The sequence below is a fragment of the Phoca vitulina genome, unplaced genomic scaffold (assembly GCF_004348235.1).
Source record: "Phoca vitulina isolate PV1807 unplaced genomic scaffold, GSC_HSeal_1.0 scaffold2, whole genome shotgun sequence".
Taxonomy (NCBI): Eukaryota; Metazoa; Chordata; class Mammalia; order Carnivora; family Phocidae; genus Phoca; species Phoca vitulina.
This window is the reverse complement of record NW_022589705.1, coordinates 73,737,684-73,761,697: the sequence shown is the minus strand read 5'-3', so window position 1 is coordinate 73,761,697 and position 24,014 is coordinate 73,737,684. Positions and strand designations below refer to the sequence as shown.

Here is a 24,014-nt window from a genome sequence, read left to right as displayed (position 1 = left end):
TTTATTAATATCACATTGCCTGTATCACAGATTTTTCTGTCTGTTTAGAATTTGAGTTTGTATAGTAGTGAACAGGCTTTATAAATATTTGACATGTGACATTTTTATAACTTCAGTTTTTCTTGTTGGGAACAGGTCTGAAGGTTGAAGTGACTCATTGTGGAACAATGAGACGGAAATACCGTGTTTGTAATGTAACAAGAAGGCCTGCCAGTCATCAAACGTAAGAAAAGCTGGTGTTTGTCAGAGCAGAGATTGATGTGAGGCAGCTTGCTGTAGTTAGTGGATTGGGAGTTTTGCTCACCATAATGAGATGAGAGTTGTTAATGTGTACTTTTTTTTTTTTTTTCAGCTTTCCTTTACAGTTAGAAAATGGCCAAACTGTGGAGAGAACAGTAGCACAGTATTTTAGAGAAAAGTATACTCTTCAACTGAAGTACCCACATCTTCCTTGTCTGCAAGTGGGGCAGGAACAGAAGCATACCTACCTGCCACTAGAAGTAATGTGTTTAGGCTGTTTCTTAATATCCTCTTGTTCATTATTCTTTTGGGGTTTTTATGGTGTATAATTTACTTCATGCTCTCAAGTTATTTTGGATATTGAACTTTTTAAAATTTTATTTTAAAATTTTAATAATGAAATAATAGGGAAATTTTCATCCATAATCCTACCACTCTAAAGTAACCACTGTTAACATTTTGGTACACTTCTTTTCAGCCTTTTTATCCAGTGTACATTTTACCCTGTTAAAATCATACTGTAAAGCAGCATTGTTTGCTACTATTCTACTTAACATGATACTAAAAAGAAGCAGTTTAGTGAAGTAGGTTTTAAAATTTTAATTTTGCATGTAATTGGCAGTGAGAGTTAAAAAAAGATAAATACATCTAGTACAAAACTTTTTTCTGTTTGTAGGTCTGTAATATCGTGGCAGGGCAGCGATGTATCAAGAAGCTGACGGACAATCAGACTTCCACCATGATCAAAGCAACAGCAAGATCTGCGCCAGATAGGCAAGAGGAAATTAGCAGATTGGTTAGTATTTGGCCCTAGAAATGGGAATTAAAAACCTGTTAGGATAGGGGCTCCTGGGTGGCTCAGTTAAGCATCTGCCTTCAGCTCAGGTCATGATCCCAGAGTCCTGGGATCGAGCCCTGAGTCAGGCTCCCTGCTCAGTGGGGAGTCTGCTTCTTCCTGTCTCTCTGCTGCTTCCCCCATTCATGTGCTCTCTTTCTCTCTCCAATAAATAAATAAATAAATAAGATCTTTAAAAAAAACATACACAAAAAAACAAGTTAGGATGAGCTACTACTAAAGAGCCATGTCCTTATCAGCTCATACCTTTTTACCATTTAACGGACTATCAAAATTAAAAGGGATCATGGAAGTCATCCAGTGGTGTTCTAGGGGTAAACCTTAATGGGTTCTATGAGAAGGATTAGATTCTTCTAATTTAACCCAAAGCTCTTTAATTAGATCTAGAGCAGATGCTCTCAGAACCAACGTTTCAATTTAGTGAACTGGAACTTTATTACCTCCTGCCTAAAAAAGAAAGGGAAAGGAAGAAAAGTCAACGTATTATGACTAGCAATAGTGAGCCTTAACACTTGGTGGGATCGCTTAGCCCCCAGTATCAGACTGGTGACTGTATAGGATGAATAAAGAAATATGAGACTGCTCCAATCATGTAGGGTCTCTGAGCTGTATCATTGTTCTAAATGGATAGGAAGGAAGAGTATCAGTACCACTTTATAAAACTGATGGAATAAGGCAAATGAAAAATAAAAGCCACCTGGATCTTACCTTACTCTTTTTGAATACCATTTGTATTGTGCAAGTGAAGAGAAAAAAGTCTAGAAATAGGAATATGACTTTGGGTAATAGTGAAGATTGTTATAAAAGGGTTACAGAACCGGTCCTTTCATTTTGTAAGCCAATTACAGGGAAAAAGAGCCTTTTTCCCATATGGTTTTATAAAGAATAAATAAAAGTTGTTATATGATATTTAATTAGGAGAGTATGGGTTGGTTTTCATCATGGATTTTTTTCTGATCTATTATGACAGGATTTTAAAGCCTATAAGAGGCTAAACCTCTCACTGTCTCTGTAAAATCTCATAACTACTTCTAACTCATTTATTATAACTTTTCTTCCTAAGAGATAATATTGTACCATGGCTAAAAGCACAGGCTTTGGAATCTAACAGCTCTGGGTCCAAAGTCTGTCTTCTTCGCTTACTTACTGTTACTATTGTGTTATTACAATTATAGCATCCAGAAGACTAGTGCAGTGATTGAGAGTAGGAACTCTAGAATCAGAACATACGCGGTTTCAGATTCATGTCACTTGCTTGGCTAGATGGTTTTTAGGCCAGTCGTTTAACTTCACTAATTTTTAGATTTATCCTCTGTAAAGATTATTTTAAAAAAAAAAATCTCCTTTTATAGTTATAAGGTTATTGTGGAAATTAATTATAAAACTTAACACCAAGCACATCATGCAGCAAGTTTTTATTTATAGTAGTTATTACTCTTTGTAACCTTACTCTGAATATACACTAAAACACACCAGAAATGAATGGCATTTAAGCTTAAAGAACCATTAGTGCCTAATCTTAGAAAACAACCGTTCCTGCTTATTGTGGAAAGATTCTTTTTACATATTTAGATTATATAGTTTTTTTTTTAATGGATTGTTACTCACACACTTGAACACCGCCTTCATTTTGTAACCTCATTTGACTTTTACTCTGAGACCAGGTAAATATGTTTTGAAAAACACAGTTACTATAGTATGCTATAAACAGGAATTATATTCTGAGGTCCAAGTCTATACTGAATTAAAATAAATCCTTTTTTTTTTTTTTAAGATTTTATTTATTTGTCAGCATGAGAGAGAGCACAAGCAGAGGGGAGCGGCAGGCAGAGGGAGAAGCAGGCTCCCCACCAAGCAAGGAGCCTGATGCGGGACTTGATCCTAGGACCCTGGGATCATGACCTGAGCCGGAGGCAGACACTTAAGTGACTGAGCCACCCAGGCGTCCCAAAATAAATTCTTTATCAACCAGTATTGCACTGTATGTTAACTAAAAAAATTTAAATTAAAAAAAAATTCCTGGGGCGCCTGGGTGGCTCGGTCATTAAGCGTCTGCCTTCAGCTCAGGTCATGGTCCCAGGGTCCTGGGATCGAGCCCCGTATCAGGCTCCCTGCTCCGCGGGAAGCCTGCTTCTCCCTCTCCCACTCCCCCTGCTTGTGTTCCCTCTCTCGCTGTGTCTCTCTCTGTCAAATAAATAAATAAAATCTTTAAAACAACAACAACAACAACAACCATTTTCAAGGGGCACCTGGGTGGCTCAGTCATTAAGCGTCTGCCTTCGGCTCAGGTCATGATCCCAGGGTCCTGGGATCGAGCCCCGCATCAGGCTCCCTGCTCCGCGGGAAGCCTGCTTCTCCCTCTCCCACTCCCCCTGCTTGTGTTCCCTCTCTCACTGTCTCTCTCTCTCTGTCAAATAAATAAATAAAAATCTTAAAAAAAAAAAAAAATCTTTATCTTTGTAACTACAGATACATTATGTAAAAATTATCATCTGTATCATATTGGCTTTCTTATCTGTCTCAAATGTATCACATTAAGTAAATTTCATAATATGGCACTTTTTATCTGAAAATATTCAAGTAATTTTATATGAGTTGTAAATCAAGTAATTAGAAAAAAAAAGCCTTAAGATCATCAATATCTGCTGTCAAACTCTATGTAAAATAAATTTTAATAATACATGTCTGGATCTTCTAATTAGAAGTTCTTAACATTTTTTAAGTCAGAAATTTATTTCTCCTGTAATCTCTAGGCCACCCTCTCCTAAATGCATTAGGTTTAATCATATAAAATTGGCATCTTCACGGATTGTAAATAGTTGAAATTTCTTATTATTCAACCTAATACATTTAAATTTCTGTAAATTACTAGAAGGTTCACAGACTTCCTACAGTCCATTCATGATCTGTCGACCCAGGTTAAGATTCCCTGTCCTGTAGTTAGGGCATCATTGACTAGATCCAAAACATGGTGGACACAGTGAAGAAGAGAAAATGGAGGTTTTTGACGAATGAGGCAGGGGCTTGGAAGGAATTCTGAAAGTAACTACGAATTTTTTCTGTTAGGTAAGAAGTGCAAATTATGAAACAGATCCATTTGTTCAGGAGTTTCAATTTAAAGTTCGGGATGAAATGGCCCACGTAACCGGACGTGTACTTCCAGCTCCTATGCTGCAGTATGGAGGACGGGTAAAACCTCTCGGTGGCGTTTTCATTACAGACATACAGTTTCTGTTTACAGAGCGAAGGGCATCCTAGCTAAGTCTGAGTTTTGGAAAGTGGTTTTTTTTTGCTCCAACAATACTTTTTGGTTTCAAGGTATCTTTGCTTGAGTTTAGAATTTTCGGTTTGTATGATAAAAAATACAAGTAATACTGATTTAGAGCTGTGTATTACATGTAGATTATCAGATATTTATCAGTTCAGCAGTTTGAAATGTTTTTCTTTTCAACTCAGTGAAATAACTTGTATGTTAAGTGTTTCTTCTTTCTTGCCTTCTTTCTCTTTCTCCCTTTTCTGTAGAATCGGACAGTAGCAACACCAAGCCATGGAGTATGGGACATGCGGGGGAAGCAGTTTCACACAGGAGTGGAGATAAAGATGTGGGCCATCGCTTGTTTCGCCACGCAGAGGCAGTGCAGAGAAGAGATACTGAAGTAAGGCGTGCCACTAGTTCGGTTCGGGGGACTTCCTGGGTTCCAACTCTAAACTACTCAGCTACTGTTGCCTCAGTATGGGATATATTTAATCACTGAGCCTCTGAAAATGTTTCTTCTCAATAGTTTGATGGAGATTTCTGAACTTGTTAGTCAAGTCATTGACTCGTTCTTCTAGGCACCCTAACAGTCTAGCTTATGTGGTATAGGAGCATCGTTGGCTCTTGATGGCAAACAGGTTAGGTTTAATTCCTAGCCTTGCCAATTCCTAGCTTTTATTACCATGAATAATTTATTTGATTTCATTATGCTTCAGTTTTCACCTTTTTAGAGATGACAATACCTACCTCTTGGGTGAGCATTAAAGAAGGTCCTTATTTCTCAGTTGAGCTCCTTGAAAGAGTGACTTAACTCTTCATTTTCACTTCTTTACTTCCAAAAATTTGGCCTCCATCTCCACCACTTTCCCTGTTCTCCAGATTCTTGACCTCAGCATGTAAGTGCTCAATAATCTTCTGTTCAAATTTAAAACAAAAAAAATCTGTCAATTTTCTCATTTTACCTAACTTATTTCAGGCTTGTAGACTTCTGTTTTCTCACCCTCCTTGAAATCCTAGTACTCTGCTGAAACTAGCTTCTGGAAATCTCCAACATCTTTGCGCTTATCAATTCTAATGGTCTTTCCTTAGCCATTATTTTTCTCAAAATTTGTGCAGCATTAAATACAGTTGACTACCTTCTTAACATTCTCTCCATTCTTGCCTTCCTGGTTCCTTTTTATCACTTTGGCTTCTCTTCTCTATCTCCTCTCCTTGGGACCCTCAAGTCTTTGAGACTTTGGCAATCTCAAAGGCTTCTGCTCTCATTCCTGTTGAGCAGCCGGGCTATCATGAAAGAGTACCACCTCCACTTGTGACTACCCCCCCCCCAAAATTTTTAGGCTTCTCTTAACAACGAATAACAATAAAAATCAGTAGGACATTGAAAATCTTTCACCTGCCTCTTAATTAAGCCCCTTCTCTATTTTCCCATATTCTGGACAAAGAAACTGAAGCACTGTGTTCGCTCTATCTCTCTGGCATTTTTTTCTTTCTCTTTCCAATCAAGCTGCTCATTACTGAAAATGCCTCCTTCCTATCCCTACTTCTCTAAATAATACCCAATCTTCTATGATTTGTGATGCTGGAAATAATCTGTCTTAACTCTAAACATACTAGTTTATCAGTATCTTCTCTATTTGCTCTTGTCACTTTCTGCATAAAATACAGTTGTACTGTGATTATTTATGTAAATTGACTCCCCCAAAATCTAATTTGCTTAAGAAAATGATTATTGTCTAATTTAATTCTCCACTAATAGATCCTAGAAAGTATGCCCATTATGAGTAGTTCTTGAAAGATACAGAGGCCAATTTACCAACCAACCCAATTCAGAATTTGCCTTACCTTCTTCATATGAGAAATAAAAAACTTTTTCTATTTAATTCTGTTCACTTTTTTTTATTAGCTCCAAATTTCTAAATGTATATCTTAAGGTTCACTTAATATACATTTTGCTCCAAAGTTTTTATCCCCGTGCTTTCAAGTAAAATGTCATAAGGACAGTTTACTACAATACTATGATCATCTTACTTGACCTCCAGAGGCCAAAGAAAATATCTCCAATTGTTTTTCAAGCTTAGAGTTATTCTTTTCATTTTACATTTGTTATTTATGGCTTGATAGGACTCTCATACTCTTTCGGCTTGTGGTTCTTGTTCAGGCTGACTGAAAATATCCAACTTCATACTTCTTGAATTAAACACTAATAAAGAAAAGGAGAAGGGAATTCCTATAAACTTCAGCTCTGAGGGAATGAGTATTTTTGAGCAAAGATAACTCAGATCCTTGACTTAGGACGTTATTTGTTTTAAAAACAAGTAAAGTGATTATTAAATCATGACATCATTACTCACTTATCTTAGGCTAAATGCAGAATTTTGTTTAAATATGGAATTATTAGTCTTTTGTTGCTTTTAGTGTGGCTAAAAGTACATTGAAGTGCTGCCTGCCTCATTTGTTTTTAAATGTGGTTTTCATATTTTTTTTTTAATCTTTTCTGAGAATATAATCTTTCCTGCCATCCTAGTTTCAGATACACATAATATTGTGGAAAGAAATTCTGGACTAGATCATACTTCTGACTCTACCATTTATCTAACCATTTGACATTGGTCAGATACTTAATGTCCCTGAAACTGTTTCCTGATCTATAAAATGGGAATAATACCTTACTTACCACCTTCTTACGAATGTCATCATGATCAAATTAGAAAATGTACAGTAGATTAAATTTATGAAGCTTTTACCATGTCTTGGGCAGTGTTGCTAAGTTCATGTATTATGTCATTTAATATTGACACCAACCCTATAATGGAAGTAACCATCTTACAGATGAGAGAAACTGAAGAATTTGTCTACAGTTTCACAGCTACTAAGTAACAGAACTAGGATTGAAACCTGTCGTGCCAACTCTAGAACTGAACTCTTAATCAGCATACTCTATTACGAATGCCCTTTGTAAACTACAGAATGCCACATAATTATATAGCAGTCTTCCTAGTTTGCACAATAGTAGATTACTAACCCACCACCACCTTTAATATCAGTAGTCTTGGTGCCTCTTCACATATGGAGCATACAAATCTTTGGTTTATTCTCCATTCACTTCTCAAACTTTCCATTCCACTTTGTAGGTGTGGATGACTAAACAAAGGATTTAGTTTTAGTGATTTCTCCTCCTAGGGGTTTCACGGACCAGCTGCGTAAGATTTCTAAAGATGCAGGGATGCCCATCCAGGGCCAGCCTTGCTTCTGCAAATACGCGCAGGGGGCAGACAGCGTGGAGCCCATGTTCCGGCATCTCAAGAACACCTACTCTGGGCTACAGCTCATTATTGTCATCCTGCCAGGAAAGACACCAGTGTATGGTAAGAATATCTTAAGATTGCATTTTTCCTCAAGTACTTGGTATTCCTTTTAAAATTTTGCTAAAACATATCCTAAAACTTTGAAACATTAAAACATATTTTAATAGCTACAGTATTTAAAACCATGTGTGGTTACTTTAAAAAGACAAATCAGTAGAGCAAACTAGTCCAAAAGAGACGCTGTGAAAAGAATTTTAGGGGTGCCTGGGTGGCTCAGTCGTTAAGCGTCTGCCTTCGGCTCAGGTCATGATCCCAGGGTCCTAGGATCGAGCCCCGCATCGGGCTCCCCACTCTGCGGGAGGCCTGCTTTTCCCTCTCCCACTCCCCCTGCTTGTGTTCCCTCTCTCACTGTGTTTCTCTCTGTCAAATAAATAAATAAAATCTTAAAAAAAAAAAAAAAAAAGAATTTTAGTAAAGGAGGCATCACAAAACAATGGTTAAAGAATTATTTCTTTAAAATGGCATTAAGAGGCATGCCTGGGTGGCTCAGTCGGTTAAGCGTCTGCCTTCGGCTCAGTTCATGATCTCAGGGTCCTGGGATTGAGCCCCACATCAGGCTCCCTGCTGAGCGGGGTGCCTGTTTCTCCCTCTCCCTCTGCTCCTCCCCCTGCTCGTGTTCTCTCTCACTATCTCTGTCTCTCTCTCTCTCAAATAAATAAAATATTTTTTTAAAAGTTGCATTAAGGGGCACAGTCGTTAAGCGTCTGCCTTCAGCTCAGGTCATGATCCCAGGTGGGATCAAGCCCCGCATCAGGCTCCTCATTCAGTGGGGAGCCTGCTTCTCACTTTCCCTCTGCTTGATGCTCGCCCTGCTTGTGCTCTCTCTTTCTCTCTCTCTCTCTCTCAAATAAATAAAAAATCTTTAAAAATAATAAAAATAAATAAAAATAAAAATTGCATTAAGATAACTTGAATATCAATATAATATAGTGGTTAAAAGCACAGACTCCGGGGGCACCTGGAAGGCTCAGTCAGTTAAGCATCCAGCTCTTGATATGATCTCAGGGTCATGGGATCAAGCCACATGTCAGGCTCTGCTCTCAGCGGGGAGTCTGCTTGAGATTCTCTCTCTCCCTCTCCCTCTGCCCTCCACCGGCTCTCACTCTTGCTCTCTCTCTCTCAAATAAATAAATCTTTAAGGGTGGGGGTGGAGCACAGGATCTGGAGCCAGACAATTCTGCATAAGACCCAGGTTCTGCCAGATATACTACCTATATGATCTAGCTGAATTACTTAACCACACTAGGCTTTAGTTTTCTCATCTTTGAAATTGGGATACTAAAAATAACTAACCTATACAGGGTAGTTGTAAGGATGAAATAAATTTACATATATAGGGGCGCCTGAGTGGCTCAGTCATTAAGCGTCTGCCTTTGGCTCAGGTCATGATCCCAGGGTCCTGGGATCGAGCCCTGCATCGGGCTCCCTGCTCGGCGGGGAGCCTGCTTCTCCCTCTCCCTCTGCCTGCCGCTCCCCCTGCTTGTGCTCTCTCTCTGTCTGTGTCAGAGAAATAAATAAAATCGTAAAAAAAAAAAAATTTTTACATATATAAACAGGGTCTAGAATAGTACCTGTTATATAATGACTACTCAGCATATGATAGCTATTATTTTTGTAAACAAATTTAAATTTAGTGAGATTAATAAGTTAAACGTAAATCATTGAATTGTAGAAAAATACAAAGAAAGGATAATTTTCAAACTACTGAATGGAGTATAATCATTTAAGTTTAGAAATGATAGACTAGTTCACAAAAGACAATTGTTATATTTACTGCATAAAAATTCAATTTTCTGTATGTCACAAATATATAACTAAAATTAAAAGGAAACCAAATAAATAAATAAATGGAAACCAGTAGAATCTAAAAAATATTTGCTGCAAATGCAGACAACAAAGGGCTAGTTTATTATTAAAATACCTGTATAGATCTGTTACTGTGATTGAAGAAAAAATCCTTATGTCCTTTTAGATTAATGAGCAAAGAACATAAACCAGAATTTCTCAACAAAAAACAAAACCAGTAAATATATAGAAAGTGCTGGTTTTCACTAATAGGTAAGGAAAACTACAAGTAAATAAAAGGAAAACTTTTATGTTACTAAATTAGCAGAGGTATTTAAATATCATAATATTTAGTGCTTGTGAGGATGCAGTGAATCTAGAATTTTAATATATTGCTGATGGCAATATACATTTTTTTAAATATTTTATTTATTGGACAGAGAGAGCACAAGCAGGGGGAGCGGCAGAGGGAGAGGGACAAGCGGGCTCCCTACTGTGCAGGGAGCCTGATGCGGGGCTCGAACCCAGGACCCTGGGATCATGACCTGAGCCGAAGGCAGACACTTAACCAACTGAGCCACCCAGGCACCCCAATAAAATTTTTTTTTAAAGATTTTATTTATTTGAGAGAGAAGTGCGCATGCGCACAAGCCAGGTGGGAGGACGGAGAAGGAGAGGAAATCTCAAGCAGACTCCACACTGACTGCAGAGTCTAACATGGGGGCTCGATCTCATGACTGTGAGATCATGACCTGAGCCAAAATTAAGAGTCCCAGGTGCTTAACTGACTCAGCCACCCACACACCTCAGCAGAATAAATTGCTAATATCGTTTCTATCAAAAGTATTATAATGTGTTTTTAGTTTGTGATTCAGTATTTTCAATTACAGAAAGGTGTTCAATGGAAAGAATTCATAATGGAGAAAAATCTGTGTGTACAAATTGTCATAATGGCATCTGTGATATTAAAAAACTATTAAGAACTGGTTTTAAACAATGAGTAAGTTACAGTATATTGATGAAATAATACGCAATGATTATAAATGATAGCTATAAAATTCAAAAGATATTTTTAAAGCTGTGATAAAATACGGAAAGTTTTAAACTCAAAGAATTTATAAATCAGTAGGGAGAGAACAAACAACTCAACTGAAAAATAGACAAAGGACATAAAACAGAAAAACAAATGGTCAGTTATCTTATGAAAAGATGTTCAGGGGCACCTGGGTGGCCCAGTTGGTTAAGCGTCTGCCTTCAGCTCAGCACAGAGCCTGCTTCTCCCTATCTCTGTCTCTGTCTTTGTCTTTGTCTCTCTCTCTCTCAAATAAATAAATCTTTAAAAAAAGAAAAGATGCTCAGCTCATTAGTCATTAAGGAAATATGAACTAGAATAAGTTGTTTTTTTGTCGTTTTTTGTTTTCTTTAGAGAGAGAGAGAGACAGCACGCACGCATGCAGGGGTGAGGGGTAGAGGGAGAGAGGGAGAAAGAGAATCTTAAGCAGGCTCCATACCCAGACTCAGTCCCACAACCCTGAGATCATGACCTGAGCCGAAATCAAGAGTTTGATGCTTAACTGCCTGAGTCCCCAGACGCTCCTTGAATAAGTTAGTTTTTACTAACAATGATAACACCCATTTTTGGCAAAAATATGAATAAATACAGACTCTCATATTCTGTTCATGAGAGTGAAAGCATAACCTCCAAACTGGTGTTCTTGCCTGCATTTCCTGTACTTTGTCAGTCCACTCTCTGCACTGCTTCCAGAGTGATTTTTTTTAGTTAATTGATTTTTTTTTTCTTTTTAAAGATTTTATTTATTTATTTGACAGAGAGAGACACAGCGAGAGAGGGAACACAAGCAGGGGGAGTGCGAGAGGGAGAAGCAGGCTCCCCACCAAGCAGGGAGCCCAATGCGGGGCTCAATCCCAGGACCCTGGGATCATGACCTGAGCCAAAGGCAGACGCCCAACGACTGAGCCACCCAGGTGCCCCTCGATTTTATTTTTCAAAAGTTTTAGATTGGGGGGGCGCCTGGGTGGCTCAGATGGTTAAGCGTCTGCCTTCGGCTCAGGTCATGATCCCAGGGTCCTGGGATTGAACCCTGTATGGGGCTCCGTGCCCAGCAGGGAGCCTGCTTCTCCCTTTCCCTGATGCTCCCCCTGCTTGTGCTCTCTCTGTCAAATAAATAAATAAAATCTTAAAAAAATAAAAATAAAAAATAAAATTTTAGATTTTCAGAAAAATTAAGCTGATTGCATAGAGAGTTCCTACATGCTTACGCCTTCCCCTGCAGTTTTCCATATTACTAACATCCTGTATTGTGTGGTACATTTAATGAACCAGTACTGATAAATTATTATCAATGTGTTGTCCACAGTATACATTAAGGTTCATTCTTTGTGTTGTACAGGTCTATGGGTTTTGATAAATGTATAACATCATGTACATACAGTATCATGAAGAATAGTTTCACTGCTCTAAAAATCCCCTGTATTACACCTATTCATCCCTCCCTCCCTCTCCTCAAAACCCTGACAACCACTCGCCTTTTTATGTCTCCACAGTTTTGTCTTTTCTAAAATGTTGTATAGTTGGGAGTCATACAGTATGTACCCTTTTCTAATTGGCTTCTTTCACTTAGCAATATGCATTTAAGGTTCCTCCATGTCTTTTCATGGCTTGATAAGTCATTTCTTTTTACTGCTAGGTAATATTCCATTGTATGGATGTACCACAGTTTGTTATCTATTCCCTATTTTTACCTTGCTTCCAGTTTTTGGTCATTATGAAGACTGCTGCTATAAACATTCATGTGTAGGATTTTGGGTAGGCGTAAGTTTCCAACTGACTTTAGTAAATAAGTAGGAGCAGAAATGCTTTATCAAATGGTGAGACTGCCAAATTGTCTTCCAAAGTGGCTGTATCAGCACGCCTGGTTGGCTCAGTCAGAAGAACATGAGACTCTTGATCTCCGGGTTGTGAGTTCAAGCCCCACATGGGGTGTAGAGATTACTTAAATAATTAAACTTTTTAAAAAATGGCTGTACCATTTTGTATTCCCACCAGCAAAGAATGAGTGTTCCTGTTGTACTGCATCCTCTCCAACGTTTGGTATTATAAGTTTTTTAGATTTCAGCCATTCTGATAGGTGTATGGTATATCTTATTGTTGTTTTAATTTGCAATTCCTTAATGACACATAATGTTGAGCATCTTTTCATATGCTTATTTGCCATCTGTATTTCTTCTTTAGTGAAGTGCCTATTCCAGCCTTTTGCCCACTTTTACTTTGGGGGAGTTTTCTTATTTTTCAGTTTTTTTTTTTTTAAAGATTTTATTTATTTATTTGACAAAGAGAGACACAGCGAGAGAGGGAACACAAGCAGGGGGAGTGGGAGAGGGAGAAGCAGGCTCTCCGCTGAGCAGGGAGCCTGATGTGGGGCTCAATCCCAGGACCCTGGGATCATGACCTGAGCCAAAGGCAGACGCTTAATGACTGAGCCACCCAGGTGCCCCTCTTATTTTTCAGTTTTAAGAGTTCTTTGTATATTTTGGTTTCAAGTTCTTTATCATGTATGTATTTTGCATATATTTTCTCCCCGTCTGTGACCTGTCTTTTCATTCTCTTAACAGTTTCTGATGTTAATAAAGACCAAACATCTTTAATATTGATAAAGTCCAACTCATTTATTTTTTCTTTCACAGATCATGTTTTGGGGGTTATAATTAGAAACTCATTGCCAAATGCAAGGTCACCTGAGTTTTCTTCTGTATTAACTTTCTAATTGTTTTATAGTTTTTGTGAAAGATGTAAGGTCTGTGTCTAGATTCATTTTTTTGCATGTGGCTGCTTTTTCTAGTACCATTTATTGAAAGGCTATCTTTCTCCATTAAATTGCCTTTGCTACTTTGTCAAAGGTTAATTAACTGCATTTGTGTGAGTCTATTTCTGGGTTCTTTATTTTGTTCAATTGGTCTATATGTCTGTCAATTTGCTAATACTACACTGTCTTGATTAATGTGGCTTTTTAGTAAGTCTTGACATCAGGTAGTGTCAGTTCTCTGACTTTGTTTTTCACTACTGTGTTAGCTATTCTAGGTCTTTTGCCTCTCTATGTAAACTTCGGAATCAGTTTGCAATATCCACAAAATAACTTGCTGAGATTTTTATTGGGATTACATTGAATCTATCAATCAGGCTGGGGAAGAATTAACATCTTAACAATGTTAAGTATTCCTATGCTTGAAGATGGACTATCTGTTTAGAGCTTCTTTGATTTCTTTTATCAAAGTTTTCTAGTTTTGTATAGATCCTGTACACATTTTGTTAGATTTATACCTAAGTGAATCTTTTTTTTTTCTTTTGATACTAATATAAATGGTACTCTCTTTTTCATTTTATTTTTTTTATTTTTTAAAGATTTTATTTATTTATTTAACAGAGAGAGACACAGTGAGAGAGGGAACACAAGCAGGGGGAGTGGGAGAGGGAGAAGCAGGCTTCCCACAGAGCAGGGAGCCCGATGCGGGGCTCGATCCCAGGACCCTGGGATCATGACCCGAACCAACGGCAGACGCCTAACGACTGAGTCACCCAGGCGCCCCTGTGTTTTTCATTTTAAATTCCAGTTGTTCATTTTTGGTATTTAGGAAAGCACTTGACTTTTGTATATTTACTTTGTATCATGCAACCCTACTAGTTCCATGTATCATGCACTTTTTTTTTTTTTAAGATTTTATTTATTTGACAGAGAGAGAGTGAGAGAGGGAACCCAAGCAGGGGGAGTGTGAGAGGGAGAAGCAAGCCTCCTGCGAAGCAGAGAGCCCAACACAGGGCTCGATCCCAGGACCCTGGGATCATGACCTGAGCCAAAGGCAGACGCCTAACAACTGAGCCACCCAGGCGCCCCTGTCATGCACTTTCTACTTCCAGGAGGCTTTTTTTTTTTTTTAAGATTTTATTTATTTATTTATTTATTTATTTATTTATTTATTAAAGATTTTATTTATTTATTTGACAGAGAGACACAGCGAGAGAGGGAACACAAGCAGGGGGAGTGGGAGAGGGAGAAGCAGGCTTCCCACGGAGCAGGGAGCCCGATGCGGGGCTCGATCCCAGGACCCTGAGATCATGACCTGAGCCGAAGGCAGACGCTTAACCGACTGAGCCACCCAGGCGCCCCAAGATTTTATTTATTTATTAGAGTGAGAGAACGAGAGAGAGAGCACCAGCCCGACGTGGGGCTTGATCCCAGAACCCCAAGATCATGGCCTGAGCCAAAGGCAGACACCCAACCGACTGAGCCACCCAGGTGCCCCTCCAGGAGGCTTTTTAAAAATTCTTTTGGATTTTTCTACCTAGACAGTCATGAACTCTGTGAACAAACAGTTTTGTTTCTTCCTTCCCAGTCTGTGTACTTTTATATCCTTTTCCTTTTGTTAGCTGGGAGTTAACAGTACAATGTTGAATAGCAGTGGTGAGAGGAAAGGAGACATCCTTGCATTCTTCCTGATTTTAAGGGGAAAGAATGTAGTTTCTCAATAGTATGAATGATGTTAGCTATAGGTTTTCTGTAATTTTTTTTTACCGAGTTGGGGAAGATCCCCTTTAATCCTAGTTTGCTGAGAGTTTTTATCATGAATGCATGATGAAGTTTGTCAAATGCTTTCTCTGTATCTACTGTTATGATCATGATTTTTCTTAGTCTCTTAATGTGATCAATTGCATTAATTGATATTCACATGCTAAATCCCACTTGGTCATGGTGTATAATTACTATACATTCAATTTGCTAATATGTTGAGGATTTTTACATGTATGTTCATGAAGCATATCAACCTGTAGTTTTCCTTTCTTGTAATGTCTATATCTGGTTTTGGTATTAGGGTAATGTTGGCCTCAAATAAGTTAGAAAATATTCCCTCTGCTTCTGTTTTCTAGAAGATATTATAGAGAATTTGGTATCATTTCTTATTTAAATGCTTGGGAGAATTCATCAGTGAAAACATCTGGGCCTGGTACTCTCTTTTTGGAAGGTTCTTAATTATTGATTAAATAATTATTGATTCAATAATTCAATAAAAATGTAGGGCTTGAACTCATGACCCTGAGATCAAGAGTCAGCCACCTAACCGACTGAGCCACTCAGGCGCCCTGATTCAATTTCTTTAAAAAAAAAAAAAAGGCCCATTCAGATTTTCTGTTTCTTCTTTGTGAGTTTTGGTAGTGTCATTCAAGGAATTGTTCCACTTCATGTAAGTTATCAAATTTGCGGGCCTCTTGTTCATAATATTCTTTTATTATCCTTTAAATGGCCATAGGACCAATAGTAATGACCTTTTTTTCATTTCTAATATTAATGATTCATGTCTTCTCTTTTTTTTTCTTTGGCTGGATGTTTATAAATTTCATTGATCTTTTCAAAGAACCAACTTTTGGGTTTCACTGATTATTGATTTCTTATTTTCAATTTCATTGACCTCTGCTCTGATTGTTAGTATTTCCTTCCTTTTGCTTGTTCCAGGTCTATATTTTTCTTTCTGTATTTCCCAAGGTAAAAACATAGATTATTAATTTTAGATCTTTCTTCTTGTCTAATATATTGAATTCAATACCATAATTTCCTTCTAAGCACTGCTTTCACTGCATCCCACAAAAAAAAAAAAAAAAATTTTTTTTGTTTTCTTAATTAAGTAAGCTCTACACCCAACCTGGGGCTCAAACTCACGACCCTGAGATCAAGAGTCACATGCTCTACCAAGTCAGCCAGGCACCCTGCATCCCACAAAATTTTGATAAACTGTGTTCCATTTCCATTTAGTTCAAAATATTTTTAAATTTCTCAAGACTTCTTTGATCCAGGTGTTACACAGAATTATATTAATATATAAATATATTGGGATTTCCCAGCTGTCTTTCTATTATTGATTTCTAGTTTAATTCCACTGTGGTCTGAGACCATATTTTGTATGATTTCTATTCTTTTCAATTTGTTAAGGTATGTTTTTGGACCAGAATGTGGTTTGTCTTGCCGAATATTCTGTGTAAGTTTGAGAAGAATGTGTGTTCTTGCTGTTATTGAATGAAGTATTTTATAAATGTCTTTTAGATTCAGTTAATTGATGGTGCTGCTCTAGTGAACTGTATCTACTTTTTTTTACAGCAGCTGCACCATTTTGCATTCCTACCAGTAACGTACAAGGGTTCCAGTTTTTCCACATTCTAACAACACTTGTTACTTTCTTTTCTGGTTTTTTTTCTTTTCCATAATAACCATCCTAATGGGTGTGAAGTGGTATCTCATTATGGTTTTGATTTGCGTTTCTTAGGGATGTGGAGCATCTTTTCTTGTGCCTATAAGTCATTTGTGATCTTCTTCAGAGACATTGTATATTTAGAGTCTCATACAGTACTAGCATGTATTAGGTGCACATTAAATATTTGTTGAATGAATGAATAAACCTTTTTGGAGGGCAGTTTTTCAGTATCTACAAAAATGTTAAATACATATATATACCTCTGACCCCTGAATTCTACTTGTAGAAATTTATCCTGAAGCTATAGTTATATAACCAAACAAAAATAAATGTCAAGGATATTATTTATAGCATTGTTTGAAACAATGAAAACCTGGGGGCACCTCGGTGGCTCAGTTCTTAAGCGTCTGCCTTCAGTTCAGGTCATGATCCCAGGGTCCTGGGATCGAGCCCAGCATGGGGCTCCCTGCTCAGCGGGAAGCCTGCTTCTCCCTCTCCCACTCCCCCTGCTTGTGTTCCCTCTCTCTCTCTCTCTCTCTCTGTCAAATAAATAAAATCTTAAAAAAAAAACAAACAATGAAAACCTGGAACAGGCTAAAAAATATCCATGCATGACTGGTTAGATAAAATGGCATTTAAAAACAGACTAACTGCTATTGTTACAAATAAGAGCAATTTGTATATTAAGATTCAGAACATACTATATTATTGAGTGAAAATGACAGTTTGCAAAATAGAATGCAAGTTTGGTTTTAAAATGTTTTCCATGTGTTTTATAAGAAAAAAGGTATGTACACTGAACTCTTTATGGTAGTTATAATGGCAAAGAGGGGGAAAGTTACAGGGGCCTTTTATTCTGTACACTGTAAAGACTCTTTTTAAATTAAAAGTTGGAAAATAAGATTGAAAGTTATAAGTATACTATGAATATAATTGCATTAAAATAATATAAATGAGAAAATTACTGGAATAAAGTGCAATAAAATGCTAACAAGGGATTATGTATATTTTTCTTTCTGGTTTTTCAGTTATTACGGTTATACTGTTTTTATGGTGACAAAAATATACTTTCTTATCTAAAGAATAAAACAACTGGGAAAATTATCACTAAATGTGTAAGCTAATTTTCAAGGCAGTATTGTTTTATTATTGTTATAATTTTTATACACTTTTTTTTAAAGATTTTATTTATTTGACAGAGAGAACACAAGCAGGGGGAGCTGCAGGCAGAGGGAGAGGGAGAAGCAGGCTCCCCGCTGAGCAGGGAGCCCAATGTGGGGCTCAATCCCAGCACCCTGGGATTATGACCTGAGCCGAAGGCAGACCCTTAACTGACAGAGCCACGCAGGCACCCCTGTTACAATTTTTGGTGTCCTGTAATAGGATGGTGTATTTCAAGGGGGGAAATATAGTAGCTTAATTTTCAATAAAATTTGACCTTTTTTCTAACTAGAAGTATTTGCATTTGTTCTACAGCGGAAGTGAAACGCGTAGGAGATACACTTTTGGGTATGGCCACACAGTGTGTCCAAGTCAAGAATGTAATAAAAACATCCCCTCAAACTCTCTCAAACCTGTGCCTAAAGATAAATGTTAAACTCGGAGGGATCAATAATATTCTTGTACCTCATCAAAGGTAAGATAAGATAATCACTTAGTTAAATTTTAATTATTTTTCATATCCTAATTTTTCTGTATATTGCCATATCTAAGATCAATGTAAGAGACAATCTTATTGATTCTTGCTATGGAAGATAAGTAAACATTTTAGAAAAGAATTTCAGACACGATTAAGAGAGTCCCTTGTGAAAATCCCCTCCCACTTCCATTTTTTAGTTTATGCAGAGAACCTCCTGCCCAGCTAGAAAATATTGAGAGCTTTATTTATTTCTCGCTGGAGAGCTCAGATTAACGAAGTTTCTCATTAGCTGATAGTCATCTTCAACCTGGAGTTATGAGACTACTCACTCACCTAGCAAGTAAGGAAATAAGGGAGAGTCTTGGGTGGGGCATATGAATTAAGTAAATCAGTTAAGTAAGCCATATCAATCCCTGCTACGGTCATTGGGACGATAGGTTTTACTGTTAGGTCTCCTTCATGTCTAAGAGCTCTTAGGAAGTGTGACATAATGACCTAGAAATAGGTCCTGGAAAAGAGGTGGTTATTTGGAGAATTGGACAACAGGTTTCCTTTTAGTAGTTGGAGCAACTAGAGCTTTAAAAAGTAAAATACCTTGACCAGTGTGCACCACAAATAAGCATTAGAATAAGGATAGACCCATGTGTATTTGACACAAAAGCCCTTTTTTTTTTTTCTGTTTTTCATCTACTTCCTGTTCCTGTTAAATAATTGAGATTCGTAAATGAGATGGATACAGAATTTTATCAACAAGTCCACAAACTGAGAGACAGTCATTTGAATCTTAAAGGATATAGTTTTTTAAATAAGATGAACAACTAGCTACTTTAAATAATATGTTCTCAAATTTATACTTTTGGCCAGGGGAGAGGGAGTGGCAGATTCCCATAATCCTTTTCATTGTAAAGTTTAATGGTTCTTTTTCTCGTTGAGACATTACATAGTTTAAATGTAAGTAGATTACAGAAAGGTTGGTACAAACTGGTGGATTAATATGAGGAAGTTTATCATTTTATGTCTGTTACGAAGAATGCTGGCCCTTTGCAACCACCAGCACCACTGCTTAAGGCAGAAAATTGCTCTGAAGAAGACATTGGATAGACCCATTGTGATAGCTTCTACTTCACTGAGTTAGGAATTCATGAATCAAGAGACTAAAGCAGTAGTTCAGGCCTTTGAGGCTGTTCTGTGCTGTGTCAGCAGCTTGCAGTTGTGTTGCAGTCGTATAAACAGATAAATGCATAATGAAAAATGAATTTTCTAACTCTTTTAAAAAATGTGTTTAAGACCTTCTGTGTTCCAGCAACCAGTGATCTTTTTGGGAGCAGACGTCACTCATCCACCAGCTGGTGATGGGAAGAAGCCTTCGATTGCTGCTGTAAGTGTCATTAGGCAGCTTTATCTTGTCTAAAGTTTAGATGATCAACATTGTGGTTTCAGCTTTTTGAATTTTAATGACACTCTCTTTGAAACCAATTTTTATAAATATATATATATATATATATATATATATATATATAGAATCAACTTTCAAATATTCTTTGGATTTTTCTAAAGGAATGATTATTCTCTGGTTTGGGGGCTACAAGTTACATATATATTTATTAAATGAAGCTTATTAATTGTATTACTCAAGTCTTTTTTCCTAATTTATCTATTTGGCGTATGATAATATATTTTCAGTTAGCTTTTGTTCCAAGAGTTTATGTATTTCAGTAGTGTCTTTGTTACAGAAGATGCATTACATAAAAGCTTGGTAGATTGCATTTTTTTTTTCAGTGTAAAATATCTTCTACCTTTGTCCAATCTAATACTTTTTCACCTGAATTCTTTGTTTTAATACTGCCACTCCAGGCACCTGGGTGGCTCAGTCGGTTGAGCGTCTGCCTTCAGCTCAGGTCATGGTCCTGGGGTCCTGGGATCGAGCCCCATGTCAGGCTCCCTGCTCAGCAGGGAGTCTGCTCCTTCTCCCTCTGACCCCGCTTGTGCTCGTGCTCTGTCTCTCTCAAAAAAACAAACAAACAAAAAAACAATACTGCCACTCCTCCTTTTAACATTTGCCTTTTATATCTTTGCCCATCTCTATGTTTGGTAAGGTTTCTGTGTCAGTTCTTTAAGTGTATTTCTTTTCTTTTCTTTTCTTTTTTTTTAAGATTTTATTCATTTATTTATTTTAGAGCACATGAGCAGGAGGAGGAGCGGGGGTGGGGGGAGGAAGAGGGAAGGGAAAAGAATCCCAAGCAGACCCCACACTGAGCGCCGAGCCCATCAAGGGGCTCAATCTCATGACCTGGAGATTGTGACCTGAGCCGAAACCAAGAGAGTCAGCCACTTACTGGACTGAGCCACCCAGGGGGCCCCTAAGTGTATCTTTTATAAACTTCAGAAAGCCAGATAATTTTTTACCCAACTTGAAATTGCTTGCTTTTTTAAAAATGCCAACATTTTTTAAATGTCAACATATTTTAGGCATACTTGATAAATTTCAGAAATTAAACTGTAAGACGTTTTATGTATTTTTTCTATCACCCATTATAATTTTTACATAAATTTCAAGTTTCAACAATCTGGTACATTTTTTTTATCCATGAAAATGATGTTAAGCCCCGCATCGGGCTCCCTGCTCAGCAGGAAGCCTGCTTCTCCCTCTCCCACTCCCCCTGCTTGTGATCCTGCTCTCACTGTGTCTCTTTCTGTCAAATAAATAAATTAAAAAATCTTTAAAAAAAAAAAAAAAAAAGAAAATGATGTTAAAGTAATGTTAAAATTTTCACCTGACATTCCAAAGCTATCTTCATTAGTGGAAGAAATTTGCTTTTATCTGTTAATAAATTATATTGCTTAGGGCACCTGGGTGGCTCAGTTGGTTAAGCATCCGATTCTTGGTTTCTGCTCAGGATCCTGAGAGAGAGCCCTGGGTAGGGCTCCGCACTCAGTGGGGAGTCAGCTTGGAGATTCTCTCCCTCTGCCCCTCCCCCGACTCATGCACATGCCCACTCGAGCTCTCTTTCTCTCTAAAATAAATAAGTCTTTGGGGTGCCTGGATGGCTCAGTGAGTTAATAAGCATCTGTCTTTAGCTCGGGTCGTGATCCCAGAGTCTTAGGATTGAGCCCTGTGTCAAGCTCCCTGCTTGGCAGGGTATCTGCTTCTCCCTTTCCCTCTCCCCCTGCTTGTGCTCTCTTTCTCTCTCTATCAAATAAGTAAAATCTTTTTAAAAATAAAATAAAATCTTTTAAAAAATAAATTCTGAAAAAAAATAAATTCTATTGCTTTTTATTCTTATAGTTATGCATGAATTGTCATTTCAGATGTCCTAGCGGTAGTATGGAGCCACTTCTGATATTCATAAAAATGTTCTTATAGTAAATGGAATTATTTTTTCTAAGAAGAAATTCAAAAGACTTACTTTGGATTTGCTATTTTGGGATCTATTTTCCAAGAAAGTTTAAGCATAGTTGGATTGTTGGACTTCTGGGTAGTCATTGTCCTTTTCTATTAAATCCATTTCTAACAAATACCCACTTTCTTTTATTATTAAGTAGAATGTATTAATTGATTCTTTTTGCTACATGGCTTTATTCCCAAGAACTTAAAGACCATTGTGAAAAATCTAAGTAATAAATGCCACATAGATAATAGATATTTAATAGCAATATAAATTAAAATTTAGATTGCAAAAACCTGGTGTGTTTTAAGAATGTTGAGAAATGCAGGGAATTGGAGTGTAGTATAACAGATTGTGAGGCCAAGTAAGCTTTTGTGTGGCTGTTTGTGTCATCAGAAGGGGTATAGATTTATTTTTTTAGTAGTGAGATACCATTCAGAGGAAAGAAATGGCTAGAGTTCCTTTTTTTTAACCTATAGAAGATGAAAAAGCAGATAGAATCCCATGTATGTAGTGGACGAGTTCTAGTTCATTTTTTAAAAAACCCTTGATTATTTTCTAGTCTGACCTAACACAGAAGAGAAACAAGAATTTTCCATATTTTGGTTTCAAGTAATAAGTCATTAAAGTACTGACAGGAAGTTAAGTACTCTTTTGAAGTACTATTTTTATTTATTTTTAATTGAGGTATAACTGACATATATTAGTTTTAGGTGTGCAGCATAATGATTCAATATACGTATATATTTTTAAAAGATCACCATAATAAATCTGATTAACATCTGTCACCATACATAATTACAAAATATTTTTCCTTGTGATGAGAACTTTTAAGATGTACTCTCAGCAACTTTCAGATATTCAATACAGTATTATTGATAGTCCTCATACTGCATGCTATATAGTACCTCTCAGTGACATAATTTATTTTTTAACTGGAAGTTTGTACCTTTTGACCCCCTTCCCCATTTCATCTATCACCCACTCCCTGCCTCTGGCAACTACCAGTTCATTCACTGTATCTATGAGCTTGGTTGTTTTTGTTCTGTTGTATTTTGTTTTCTTTTATTCCACATATAAGTGAGGTCATATGGTATTTCTCTTTCTCTGTCTGACTTTTTTCACTTAGCATAATTCCCTCAAGGTCCATCCATGTATGCATAAATGGCAAGATTTCATTCTTTTTAATGGCTGAATAATATTCCACTGTGTATATGTGCCACTTTTTTTTTTAATCCATTCATCCATGGACAGGTAGGTTGTTTTCACATTTTGGCTACTGTAAATAATGCTGCAGTGAACATGGGGGTGCAGACTTCCATTTTTGAAGCACTGGTATAAATACTACTCTGGAAGAAAGAAGCTGGAGGCAGAGTGTCCACCTGGTTCTCAGCCTTGGCTCTGATCAAAACGTAGACATTTTAAAAATATTCGTGTCCTGGAGATCATTCTTCAGTAGGTCTGTGAGTAACTATAGTCAAGGTGAATTTTTAAGTTCATGCTTCAAAGTTTCCTTTACTCCAAACACATAATAATATTAAACAGTATACACACAGAGAAAATTAAGATAGTTACTCTCAAAACCAAGATTAATTTCTTTAAGGACTGGATGCAGAACACAAACAATGCAATAAGAGGGACTATGGATTCAAGCCTCTGGTCTAGGACATTGCAGTAAGAGAGGAAAAATTCTTTTAAAATTTATGAAGCTTAACAGTTCTAAGATGATGTTTCAGAGTCCTAAGTATGGCTTCTGGGGTGTTTTGCTAAAGTATAAAAGATATAAAGAGAAATCCAGAGTTTGAATGGGTCCTCTTACCACCTTTCTCTTATTCTCCTTATGAATGTCTTTCTGTCTCTTTTCTTACTAATCTTTAAATATACCAACAACATCTATAAATTAGAATCTTATTAAATGTACAGAGGCACCTGGCTGGCTCAGCCAATAGAGCATGTGACTCTTGATCTCAGGGTCATGAGTTTGGGCCCCACTTTGGCCATAGAGTTTAAAAATAAGGGGTGCCTGGGTGGCTCAGATGGTTAAACGTCTGCCTTCAGCTCAGGTCATGATCCCAGGGTCCTGGGATCGAGCCCCGCATCAGGCTCCCTGCTCAGCGAGGGGCCTGCTTCTCCCCCTTCCTCTGCTTCTCCCCCTGCTCATATTCTCTCTCTCTCTCTCTCTCTATCTCTGTGTCTTGAATGAAAAAAAAAAAAAAAAAAAAAATCT

At 37.3% G+C, this 24,014-nt stretch overlaps 1 protein-coding gene across 4 annotated transcripts in view; it reads left to right on the top strand.

The window, feature by feature from the left end:
• Positions 1–24,014, top strand: part of AGO3 (argonaute RISC catalytic component 3) — a 131,206-nt gene that overhangs the window by 81,464 nt on the left and 25,728 nt on the right. For all 4 annotated transcript variants that reach the window (XM_032387865.1, XM_032387884.1, XM_032387874.1 and 1 more), the window contains 8 exons: positions 136–223; positions 353–500; positions 917–1,036; positions 4,163–4,285; positions 4,619–4,752; positions 7,536–7,720; positions 18,239–18,398; positions 19,689–19,779. In XM_032387865.1, the coding sequence (XP_032243756.1) occupies positions 136–223; positions 353–500; positions 917–1,036; positions 4,163–4,285; positions 4,619–4,752; positions 7,536–7,720; positions 18,239–18,398; positions 19,689–19,779 (1,049 nt within the window). The remainder of the gene's footprint in view (positions 1–135; positions 224–352; positions 501–916; positions 1,037–4,162; positions 4,286–4,618; positions 4,753–7,535; positions 7,721–18,238; positions 18,399–19,688; positions 19,780–24,014) is intronic.